At 39.8% G+C, this 13,454-nt stretch overlaps 1 protein-coding gene across 2 annotated transcripts in view; it reads right to left on the reverse strand.

The window, feature by feature from the left end:
- The window catches only part of CD109 (CD109 molecule), a 139,846-nt gene that overhangs the window by 20,881 nt on the left and 105,511 nt on the right, over nt 1-13,454 (reverse strand). For both annotated transcript variants that reach the window (XM_003897811.5, XM_009205539.3), the window contains 2 exons: nt 12,880-13,024; nt 8,387-8,563 (listed from right to left, as the gene is read on the reverse strand). In XM_003897811.5, the coding sequence (XP_003897860.2) occupies nt 8,387-8,563; nt 12,880-13,024 (322 nt within the window). The remainder of the gene's footprint in view (nt 1-8,386; nt 8,564-12,879; nt 13,025-13,454) is intronic.

Consider the following 13,454-nt stretch of genomic DNA (forward strand, 5'->3'; position numbering starts at 1 on the left):
AGAGGAAGGCTCTCTAAGCACCAGATGCAATAAAATAAAAACATTAATGCATTTGATTTTTTTTTAAGTTTTTAAACTATTCCAAGGCAAAAAAGACTATAAGCAAGGCTTAACAAATAAATTAAAAGACCATATTTGCAACATATAAGATGGATAAACAGCTAATATCAATATTATACAATTTTTGTGTATGTTTATATGTTATTACATACATGTACATACATATATAAAGAACTTTTCTTTTTTTTGAGACGGAGTCTCACTCTGTCACCCAGGCTGGAGTGCAGTGGCGTGATCTCGGCTCACTGCAAGCTCCATCTCCCGGGTTCACGCCATTCTCCTGCCTCAGCCCCCTGAGTAGCTGGGACTACAGGCGCCCGCCACCGCGCCCGGCTAATTTTTTGTATTTTTAGTAGAGACGGGGTTTCACCGTGGTCTCGATCTCCTGAACTTGTGATCCACCCGCCTCGGCCTCCCAAAGTGCTGGGATTGCAGGCGTGAGCCACCGCGCCCGGCCATAAACAACTTTTTAAAAAGTAGGGTAAAGGATAAAAAGTCCTATAAAAATAAGTGAATAAAAGACAAAAGAGATGAGTCACAAAAGACAAAAATATAAAGACAAATTTCAATATAGAAAACATGTTCAACTTCATAATAGGAGAAACTCAAATTAAACCTACACTGAGATACCATTTCTCTCCCATCAGATTAGCATTAAGATTCAAAATTTTGATCACTACTTCTGTTGGGTGAGCTGTATGGAAACCAGCACTGATCCACTGCTAGAGGGAATTCAGAAGGGTATAACTACCATGTAGGGGAATGACCTTACCCCCCGACCCAGTAATTCCAGTTCTAGGAATCTACCCTGAAGACACGCCTCCAACAATACAAAAATATATATGCAGAAGATTATTCATTACAGCATTATTTGTAATTGTAACATAACTGAAACAATCTTAGTGCCCAAAAACTGGAGACTGATTGAATAAACTATGGCACATACACATGATGGCGTACTATGCAGCTGTGAAAAAAAGAATGAGGAATATCTCGGTCCACTGATGCAGAGTAATTTCCTGGATACACTGTGAAGTGAAAAAGGCAAAGTATAAAATAGTACATCTAGATATACTACCTTCTGTGTAATAAAAAGGGGAAATGAAGCCAGGCACCAAGGTTCACTTATTGCCAAGGTTCAGTACTTTGGGAGGCCAAGGCGAGTGGAACACTTGAACCCAGGAGTTTGAGACCAGCCTGGGCAATATGACAAAAGCCTGTCTCTACAAAAATACAAAAAAAAAAAAAATTAGCATGGTGGTACGTGCCTGTAGTCCTACCTGTTCGGGAGGCTGAAGTGGAAGAATCACCTGAGCCCAGTAAGTCAAGGCTGCAGTGAACCATGATTGTGCCACTGCGCTCCAGCCTGGACAAAGGGAGAGGCCCTGTCTTTTAAAAAAAAAAAAAATCTCGTGTTCAATTATAATCCTCAATGTTGGAGGTAAGGCCCAGTAGGAGGTGATTGGATCTTGGTGCTGTCCTTGAGATAGTGAGTGAGTTATCGCAAGATCTGGTCATTTAAAAGTTTGTGGCACCTCCCCACAACACTGTCTCTCTGTTTTTGTTTTCACCATGTGATATGCCTGCTCCCACTTCACCTTCTGCCACAATTGTAAGCTTCCTGAGACCTTCCTAGAAGGAAATGCCGGCACTATGCTTCCTGCACAGCCTGCAGAATCATGAGCCAATTAAACCTCTTTTCTTATAAATTACCCAGCCTCAGGTATTTCTTTATAGTAATGCAAGAACTGCCTGATACAGTTACCAACGAGGAGTAGGGAAAAAGAAAAGGGGAAGAAGAGATACTCTTTTGAATATACTTCTCAAAATCAATCAGTTTGTCTTTTGGAAGCATGTTAATGTTCTACATGTTCAAAACATAAACAAAAGTGGGAAAAAATTAAATGATAGGCATTATCACTACTCTAGTTCATTTTATCATATTTTAGTTTTCACATAAACTTTAAAAACGCAGTATATTATCTCATTTTTCAGAGGCAGCCAGGGATCACAGAGAAGCAAAATAATTAATGTTCACCAAAAAAATCAGCAAGAGAGTCCAGGGCATTCTCCCTCAATTTTCAATTAAGGACTAAATTCTTCAGATAGCCAGAGTTTAACTATGAACTCAATCTAAGAAAAAAGAGGAAAAGGAAAGAAGAGAGGAGAAGGAGAGGAGAGGGAAGAAGAAAAAAGAAAAGAGGTTTGAGGCCCTCAATCCCTACAGGAGGTACTTTTGTGACAGAAAGACCAACCTCGAGGAGAGGACCATGTGCCTCCATGCCCCCAGATCACATCAACAACGGCAGTTCCAAGTATGAGATATTGTGAAACTGGTCAGAGATGAGATCATGAAGATGAGATCAGTGCTTATGGAAATTACCCCTCAGGTGGCTGACCTCCAACATTCCCCATTAATATCAACAACTAGCACCATTCTTCCACTAGAGGCAGCCAGCCCAGAGAAGAGGCCACAGACAATCACTGTTTTGCAGTGAATTTCTTGAGCAGGTTTAGATAACACTGAGAATCCAAACCACTAGCTCTGCTCCCATGAAAAAGTAAGGGAGAAATTCGGAACCTAGAGAGAACTCATATGTCTCCTTGTGGGAGTCTCCTGTGAGGTTTCCTTCCTCATCTTAAACCAGCATGCATCATTGTGGATCCCTCGGCTGTTTGTCCTCCAAATCGTCCCAGTGTATCAAGCCTAATTTCCATTCCATAAACAAAACAGGGCCAGGCACAGTGGCTCATGCCTGTAATCCCAGCACTCTGGGGGGCCAAGGTGGGTGGATCACCTGAGGTCAGGAGTTGGAAACCAGCCTGGCTAATATGGTGAAGCCCCATCTCTACTAAAAACACAAGAATAGTCAGGTGTGGTGGCACACACCTGTAGTCCCAGCTACTTGGGAGGCTGAGGCAGGAGAATCACTTGAACCTGGGAGGCAGAGGTTGCAGTGAGCCGAGATCACACCACTGCACTCCAGACTAGACAGCAGAGCAAGACTCCATCTCAAAAACAGGACACTGATGACTTGTCTATAATGTTTGTTGTTAATACAACAACTCAGCTTTCCAGAGCAGTCATCTACGTTGGAGACTTTACATCACAAGAGACGAGAAAGGCAAAAACAGCTCTCTCCAAAAGTTTATGAATAAGAGTATCACCTATAAGATAATCATTTTAGGAACAGCTCTTGAGTTTGAAAAGTAATCATATGCTCAGAACTTTCATAGACTTCTGAAAATTGAAATGCAGGAGAAGTCCAGAGGCTATTAGGATAAAAACCCATGAGCCCTTCATAAAGGGTCAGATAACACACATCCTGTTCTGGGTTACAAATTTTCTTTGGAATAGCCATGAATGTAAAATTTCAAACTTTATTATAATAAAGATAAAAACACTGTTCACAAACAAATGAAAAAGTAACATTCTAAACATAGTTTAACTTGATTTACCGTAAGTGTCAAAATTACATGTAAATAAAAGAAGTAAAGTTGGCTACTTGTGACTATTTCAAGAATTTTCTCTGGTAATAAGCTGATTTTAAAAATTCTCTGTATTAAAAGAAATCATTATGAACTTGCTTACTTTCTATGACATGAAATGGAAAGTGGGAACATCACAGTTTTTTAAGCTATTTTTTAAGCTATGGCCACTAGCCATACTTGTGACCAATGGCAACATCCGAATTCTGAAGCCTTCTTTCTCTCGTTTTTATTTCAATGGAGGAAATAAAATTTTTCAATTAGACTTGGTTTGAGTCTCACTTTAGAAAGTTGAACTGCAAGCACTATGATTTAAATATCTGAGGAAAACAAATGGTTTAAATCTTCAATTAACAGGTTCAGGATTTCCAGTCCTTATCAAAAACAGTTTTCATGTTATGGTTCCGTTTCACTTTTTGACAGCAAAGACACTTCATTCAATGATGTAGCTGTTGTTTCGACCAACAAAATAATAGCTTAGGTTACAGAACTCCTGGGCCAAGCATGATTTAAGTAAAACAATGCGCTGTTCCATAAATGACATTTAAATAATATAATCATGACTCACACCGAAGCTACTTTAATTTCTTAAAACAATAAAAACAACTACGGTATATTTAAAGGACTTTGGCAAATGTGATGGCAAAAGAAAAAAGAGAGACTCTGAAATGAGACACTGATTTCATAATGAAAAGCATTATACCGAGAAGCTTTTGTCCAATACTTTGAAATATAATTTAGTTCAGTTTGTGAGATGATGTATTTTTGGGAAGCTCCACCGTGCTGACTTTCATCAGCCACTTCACCAGCTCAAAGAGTAGCACATGGAAATCACTGGTCACACTTCTTAGCTGCTAAGAGAATGCCAAGGCCAGGTAGACCCATTAGTGCCCAGAGATCATCATACTACATTGTGGGGCGCTTCAGAGATCTTCTGGACCCAATATTCACATTAGGATGATGGACCTAAAGTCCAAAAATGTTAATATTAATAATAAGTCATTCACCCATTCTGGATTTATTGAAGTGCCCACATAGCTATACAATGAAGGTCAAACATGGTCCCCACTGTCACAGAGCTCCCCCTCTAAATGCAGGGACAGATGATGGACAGGAGAATTTTAAATAATGTTAAGTGAAGAAATAAAATGGAGTAGTACAAATTAGAGTTACTAAGTGGTCAGGGAAGGCCACTCTGAGGCAAACATCAACTGAATGATGAAAAGGAGCAGCCATGGAAAGATCTAGGGGGAAAGCATGCCAGGAGAAGGAAGAGCAAGCGCCATGTCCCTGAAGCAGCACGGAGCTCAAAGTGTTCCAGACACAGCCAGCTCCAGATGAGGCTAAGGAGGGAGGCCACGCCAGGTCACCCAGGACCCTGTAGGCTGAAGCTGGGAGCCCACTGCAGGATCATAAGCAAGCAAGTGACAAGATCTGACGTTTTCAAAGATCCCTTTCATATTATATGGAGAACGTACAGAAGGGAAGGGAACACGGAAAAAGACAGACTACTCAGCAAGCCATTGGAGTAGTCCAGTGAGCAATCATGCTTGTATGGAACAATAAGCAGTGGGATGGAGAGAAGTAGAAGATTTTCATATCAGTTTTTAGAGGGAGAATGGACAGCATTTATTCACTGACATTAACCCCTAACTCCCTAGTTAGAGGCAACCAATTCTAATATAGCTGATATTTGTTGTGCACTTATTATGTGTTGAATAAAATGCTGACATATCTCACTGACTCCTCAAAACAAGTTCTTTTATTATCCAAGCGGGTTCTTTTACTATCCCTGTCTTGCAGGTGAGAAAACCAAGCCTTGGAGAGACTAAGGACCTGGTCCAAGGTGGGAGCCAGGATGCAAGCCTAGGTCTGACTGCCTCCACAGCCAGTGCTATGCCCCAATCTACTTCCTCCCAAGGGGGGACTCGCCTACTTTACAGCTGTAGCGCTCAGCATCCTCAACACTTGGGAGGACTACTTGGCATTTAGAGAATGATGCTTTTTTTGCACTCTGGCCGCTGCACTTTCTAACAACCAACAGATGTGAGGAGGGATCTCAGGCAATCAGTAGAGACCCTCACTGGGTTACTTCGAAAAACTACAGTTTGGCCACCTACCTGGCCAGGACTGACCTGAGGGACTAGCACTGCTTTGGGAAAACAACAGATACTGAGGATTTGGACCATTCATTTTGTAGGATGGCTGCTGACAGCGAAAGTATCTAAAACACCTACTGAAATTATTTTTAAGGAATGACTTTTCACTGCTTACATGTTTCAAGCTATGTAAAATTTATTCTATCTTTTTAAAGCATTAATATTTGATTAGCCAAAGTTACAGCTCATAAAGCATATATAAATATGGAGTTATGTGGCATTTTCTAAAATATTTTACCTTATTGTATTAAAATATCCCAAAGAATATATACCAAATTATAAAGCACCAGTCTAATCCCTATGTAGTTTCTACTTCAAAACAAACTAAATCTTGAATACAAATTGGAATCTTGTTTTCAAAAGCTACAAAGTTCAATCATGATAATTCCAAATAATTTTTACTTATCTCCTTAATTACAGCCATTATGCCAATGTGTAAAGATCTCATTTGTTTTTAGCATGGCACACAATATACCACAGAGACCACTTGGTACCACTTAAATTTAATTATAATAAAGTTTGAAAAAGGTTATTCCTGTATGTATATATTTAAAACATGACCAATCCACAAATGTGTATAAACAAGGATAATTTTACATGGGCAACTCTATACAGGAAATTCCAACTGCTGGAGCTCTACAAATTTCCCAGAGGACCTAACCACCTGCTGCGTTTCAGGGTTGGTCACAGTGCCTGCAGGGTCTGGCCCTAATCTAAGAGAAAATATACCACTATGTCCTTCCCCACATCAGAACTCAGGCCACACTCAGCCCTGATTCTAAACGCTGGTCTCCCTTGGTTTGTGGTCTCATACACTGCATTGTTCCTGACCCACAACCCCTTGACTCCCACTCAGCCTTTGTCTGTGCCATTCTATCCCACAGAGATCTTCAGACACTGACTCTAGCTCATCTACTTAAACCCAACACCTTATAGCTTACTTCAGTCTAATCTGACACTCCATATTCTAACCTTTGGTGCCTCCTTCCCTACAGGATCCCATGTTCCTCCCTTACTATTTTATCAAAACCTCCAGTGAGACTTCTTACACGGTGGTGATACTCAAGCATCCTGTCCCGATTCCTGGTCCTTTCCATCATATCCCACTGCTTCTAAAAACCCGAGAACACCGCAAATCAGAATTATCCCATAGTGTTCTGAGGAACAAGGTGGACGGTGGAGCCAGGCCACCATGGATAAATTATTTAACCTCTCTGTACCTCAATTTCCTCATCTATAAAATGGAAATAATAATGGTACACCTACTCCTAGAGTTTTTGTGAGAATTAAATGAAACATGCATAAAACATTTAAACAGACTTAGTTGCTATTACTGTCATTACATAGAATTAGTTTAGAATTTAAAAAATCTCTACACAATAAGGGAAACTGGAAGAAAAGCTCGTATTCAAATGGCGTCTTTACCGAGTTTTCTAATTCTTCTGTGGAAAAATCAGCAATCAATTAATAGCTTGCCTCTACTTTTCATTTAATCCATTTGTTACAAAAAACAAAAACTAAAAAAAATAGGAGTTGGAAAGTGTGGAACTACATTTTTCTTAGATTATAGTGAATCCTCATTTTTCATCAGTTTGTGTGAGCCCTTCTAATCTTCATGAATTTGATGGACAGGATATATCATACAAATTGTGCAGACAGAAACAGCCAGAGAGTTTGTGCTAGAGGTCCACTAATAAGGAAATGAAAAACTGAGACTGTAATTTTTGGTTGGCTTTCGGAGTATTTCAGAAAATCAAATTTACTTTACTATTATCATTAAATATGTCTCACATCTCTTTGTTTCCTCCTAGGTATGGATGTCAAGAGCATAGGCTCAGAGTCCAAATCCCAGCTCTATATGATTATATGACCCTGGACAAGTTAGCTAACTTTTCCACACCTCAGCTTCCTCACTCATCTGCAAAAAAACAGGATCATGCTAATACTAATGGTGAGCCTTCAATGAGGTATGAGATGTAAAATGCTTAGAACACTGCCTGCCACACAGGACACACTCATCTCATGTTAACTGCTATTATTAACAAGTTGCCAAAACAAAGGATCTGGATGCCTGTGAAGTTACCACCTTTCAAGGATTCAGGATACAGTCTTCACTAGCATGGCATTTCCTCGAGTCCAGCAGGTCCTCTTCATACAAACATTTCTCCCCTAACCCCCATCTGCTTGACATGTTAAATGCACCGAGAAGGTCCCCACCACACAGCACTGCGTCTGTTTACATACAAACCATCTTCTCCACTGAGCAGCGAATTCCTTAAGAAGACAGGCCCTGGCTCCCTCTGTTTTTTTGGCACAAGAACTGATCCTAGCACTAAGAAACACTCCACAAATGTGTAAATAATGAATGAATGAGTATTCCTCTAGATTTTTAAGGAGTTTTAAATTTCAGATCCCTTAGTATAATACAAGTCCCCTCCAGAAACTAACTCTTAAGCCATTACTAACAAACATCTTAGTAGCAGTGAGTGAAGTTAGCTAAAGGAAGAACAGTAACAGCTTTCCATTGTTTGCACTTCCTGCACATGTCAACACCGTGTAGCCCATCACTTACCTAAGACAAAATCCACCTATTTTGCAATATGGTCTAGAATGAACCTTACCTGAAAAAAAAAACAAATTTTTTTCTACGAACAAATGTAGGTCTCTAAAATGCTTACCTTGCCTCATAAATGAAAGCGCTTTTTCTTTCAAATTATCTGTCAGTTGTTTCTTTTTAGTCAGATAATCCAAAATGTAAATATTTGGAGCAAAATGTATCATGTTCTGTTCACCACAGCCATAAGGCATTCGAATCAATGAGGCTAAGCCATTGATGGAAGGACCGAGAACATCTCCTGGAAGCACAAGACATGCAATTCATTCAGTAAATACTCAGTAACAACTACCTGCTGGTGGCAAAGAGACTTCCACTGAGTACAGAAGGCCTCTGTCATTGAAGCAATATGAATATTCCACTGCTTAGAACACAGTTGAAACTTTACATCAAGCTTTTAGAAGACTGGTCAAAAAAATAACAATGCTCTGGTACTGAACTTGTAGGTCGTGTGATGAAAGACGACATTTTTAGCTCAGTTAAGCATATGGCATAAATTAGGCAAAAAATAATTTTAAAAAAAAATTTTTTTAATGTACAGAATTGATCAGTAAGACACCATCACTCATACAGGAAAGAAACGTTTTATTAGTAGTATTCACGCAAACAAAATTTTATTCTTATTTCTTACTAGTACACCACAAGCACTTCAGAAATAATTTTTTAAAAAACAATGAGGATTGTAGTGTTTTCCAATGTGTTCTATTTAGCAACAACAAATACAAGTATTTCAATTAATCTCAGGACCAAAAGGATTAGGAATATTCTTCAAAGTTAGTAATCTAAAATTAAACAAAACACATGCTTTAAAAACCCTCTAACCACATCCCAACACCGCAACTCAGGGAAAAATAGTAAAAATTCAGAAATATGAAGGCTGAGTTCATATTTTGGCCCTGCCATTGTTAAGCTGTATAGATAACAGTATCCTTCTATGTCGTTTATTTTGAAAACTTATACCATGCCAAGTCCAAATACCTAGTGAAAATGTGATCCTAAAAATTATGAAAAAAAAAGGGAAAAGAACCTGTTTCATATGAATAGGCTGAAGCTGTGCCAGCATAGCTTAAATTTTAGATGTGAATACAAAGAAAAAAATAGAGGTTATATTATTACCACTGCAGGCTATGTGTTTAATATTCAAAGTGAACACAGACTATCAAAGTTCAAAGAAGGAAGCTAAAATTCATACATTCTGGGATACAAAATAGGCCTTTAAAACAACATGTAAAAATAAAACTTGAAAATCCATTCTTTACATCAAGCATAAAAATTAAGCCTCAGGGTATTTCCATGACCACAGATAGAATCGTTCCTATGTAAGGAGTGATGGTATATATTTAAAAAGCCAGGCTCCTTCCCTCTGTGTATATGTGTGCATGTGTGTGTGTGTATGTGTAGTGCATTTCCCAGCATCCCAACACTGTGTGAGATGCTTAAAAAGAATTTATTCCCCTAAATAGAGAGCTTATTTAATTCCTTTTAAGAATTGGCCAGGCACAGAGATGCATGCCTGTAGTCCCAGCTATGCAAGGGGTTGATGCAGGAGGACTGCATGAGCTCAGAAGTTCAAGTTCAGCCTGGGGCAAACATAGCTAAACCCTGTCTCTTCCAAAAAATATAGATAGATAGATAGATAGATAGATAGATAGATAGATAGATAGATAGATAGATACACACACACATATATATGCCTCCAAAGAAAGTCCTCTGCCTACGGACTGGTTGTTTGGGTTATAATAAAAAAGCATTACACCTGCCAGTGAAAATATAAAAGAACTGTAAAAATGTGTTTTAGGTCCTAACACCTTAAAGACCTCACAAACAGGCCGGGCGCGGTGGCTCACGCCTGTAATCCCAGCACTTTGGGCGGCCGAGGCGAGTGGATCACCTAAGGTCAGGAGTTCGAGACAAGCCTGGCTAACAGAGTGAAACCCCATCTTTACTGAAAACACAAAAAATCAGCAGAGTGTGGTGGCGAGCACCTCTAGTCCCAGCTACTCGGGAGGCTGAGGCAGGAGAATGACGTAAACCCAGGAGGCGGAGCTTGCAGTGAGCGGAGATCTTGCCACTGCACTCCAGCCTGGGCGACAGAGCGAGACTCCATCACAAAAAAAAAAAAAAAGAAAGACCTAACAAACTATTAGACGTCATTAATTAAAATGTTTTCTTCAGTTATTTGTAAAGCACAACTATACAAACAAACCATTTGTGAGGGTTAATTTTGTGTGTCAACTTCAGTGGGCCGAGGGATGCCTAGATTAAGCATTGTTTCTGAGTGTCTGTGAGGGTGTTTCTAGATGACACTAGCATTTGAATTGGTGTACTGGGTCCAGCAGATTGTCCTCTCCAGTGTGTGTGGGCACCATCCAATCCACTGAGAGCCTGAATAGACAAAAGCTTGAGGAAGGAGGAATTCACCTTTTTTTCCTGCCACACTACTTGAGCTGAGACATCTCATCTCATCTTCTCCGAGGACTGGGATTTACATCATCAGTTCCCCTGGTTCACAGGCCTGTGGACTCGGAGTGAATTATACTACCAGCTTTCCTGGGTCTCCGGCTTGCAAAAGCAGATCATGGGACCTCTCAGCCTACATAATTGCATGAGCCAATTCCTCATAATAAACCTCCTTTTATATATAAGTATCTCCTATTGGTTCTGTTTCTCTGGAGAACCCTGACTAATAACACCAATTGTATAGACACCGTGTTTAATTAAAAAATACTTTTAGGCCAGGTGCAATGGCTCATGCCTGTAATCCCAGCACTTTGGGAGGCCGAGGCAGACGGATCACCTGAGGTGACGGGTTTGAGACCAGCCTGGACAACATGGTAAAATCTCGTCTCTAATGAAAATACAAAAAATTAGCCGGGCATGGTGGCACACACCTGTAGTCCCAGCTTCATGGGAGGCTGAGGTGTAAGAATTGCTTGAACCCAGGAGGCAGTGGTTGCAGTGAACTGAGATCACACCACTGCACTCCAGCCTGGGCTACAGAGAAAGACTCCATCTCAAAAAAAAAAAAAAAAAAAAGTACTTTTAGCATGGTAAATATAGTTAATAACAAGAGTATTGTACATTTCCAAACTGCTAAGAAAGGCCGAGTGCCATGGCTCACACCAGTAATCTCAGCACGTTAGGAGGCCAAGGATGGTGGATCACCTGAGGTCAGAGGTTCGAGACCAGCCTGGCCAACATGGGGAAAGCCCATCTCTACTAAAAATACAAAAACTAGCTGGGCGTGGTGGCACGTGCCTGTAATTCCAGCTACTCAGGAGGCTGAGGCAGGAGACTCGCTTGAACTCCAAGAGGCAGAGGTTGCAGTGAGCCAAGATCCCGCCACTGTACTCTAGCCTGGGAGACAGAGAGAGACTCCATCAAAATAAATAAATAAAGTCCAGGCGCGGTGGCTCACGCCTGTAATCCCAGCACTCTGGGAGGCCAAGGCAGGTGCATCATGAGGTCAGGAGATCAAGACCATCCTGGCTAATACGGTAAAACCCCATCTCTACTAAAAAATACAAAAAAAATTAGCCAGTCGTGGTGGCGGGTGCCTATAGTCCCAGCTACTCAGGAGGCTGAGGCAGGAGAATGGCATGAACCTGGGAGGCAGAGCTTGCAGTGAGCCAAGATCGGGCCACTGCACTCCAGCCTGGGCGACAGAGTGAGACTCCATCTCAAAAATAAAATAAATAAATAAATAAATAAATAAATAAATAAATAGTGCTCAGAGAGCAAATTTCAAATGTTCTCCCCCCACCAAAAAAAACGTAAGTATTTGAGGTGATGAGTACGTCAACCAGCTTGATTTAGTTATTCCACATTGCATTCATAAATCATAATACCACTTTGTATCTCATAAATTTATACAATTATAAATTGCCAATTTTTGAAAAGTACTATTATGTTACGGAAAGTAACTAGGAGAGGTGACCAAAGTCAGTGAGTAACTTTCTACCGTAAAGGTTACTCATATCCTGCACAGAGAACTGCTCTAGGCAGTAGTACTCAACCTTTGGTTATCAGAATCACTTGTGAAAGCTTTTTAAGATATACATGACCAAGTCATAGCCCAAGCGATTCTGACTTAGTAGGTCTAGAGTAGAGCTTAGACATTTCTGTATTTACAGAGCTCCTTAGAAGATTCTGATATTCACCAGTGGCGGACAGCCACAGAAGCCAGAAGCTCTGCTCTTAGGAATGACCCCTCCCTCCAGTCACAGTATAGTGAGGCCTTGCTACTCAAAGTGTGGTCTACAAGCCAAAACTATCACCAACACCTAGGAGCTTGTTTGAAATGCAGATTCCCAGGCCCCACTCCAGACCTAGTAAACCAGACTCCCAGGTGATTCTTATGCACATTGATGACTGAGAACTATTTTAGGATACATGATTTCCCAGCCTTCATATTATAATCAGTTGTTGGGCCCAATTTAAAACTTTTGCCATCTCTTCTTATTAGGACTCAATAAGAAAATACATCTATAATTACAGGAACAACATATATGATTGCATACAATTAAATCAATCAATGGTGATATACTCCATTCTTACCAATTGCAGTGATCTGAACTCTTTCACTGCCAGTCACTGTATTAGGAGGAAATGAAAAACTCAAAGTTTTCAGGGTACTCTGTAGCCTATTGTCAGTCAAATCTAATAAGATGGACTGTGAATATGATTTTTCTATTCCTTCAGCCTGTTGAAAAAAATGAACACAATCAACATGGTCTCTACTCACATATTTACAGAGAACTATACACAGATATGAACACAAACATCTGACCTGTTATGTCTAAGGTTTGTGTATGGCTAGATAAGCACCTATCATTTCTTCTTTTGTTTTCTTTAAATTAGATATTTTATTTAAACAAGTAATACATTCATTTCACAGAATGAGTTTTCTTGTTAGTTTGTATTATAATAAATTACCATAACTTTGATTAATTTTTCCTACTTTTACATTTTCTCACTAAGTTCAGTACACTTCATTAACTGAAATGTGTTTTTCAATAGGATTTACACTTAATAGGCACCATTTCCATGGAACTGAATTAAATCTGATGACACAGTGCCTAACATTTTGTTATTCTTACTTCAAATCTGTTAGTAAGTTCTGGTTAAATTAG

This window comes from Papio anubis, chromosome 6 (genome assembly GCF_008728515.1).
Source record: "Papio anubis isolate 15944 chromosome 6, Panubis1.0, whole genome shotgun sequence".
Classification (NCBI taxonomy): Eukaryota; Metazoa; Chordata; class Mammalia; order Primates; family Cercopithecidae; genus Papio; species Papio anubis.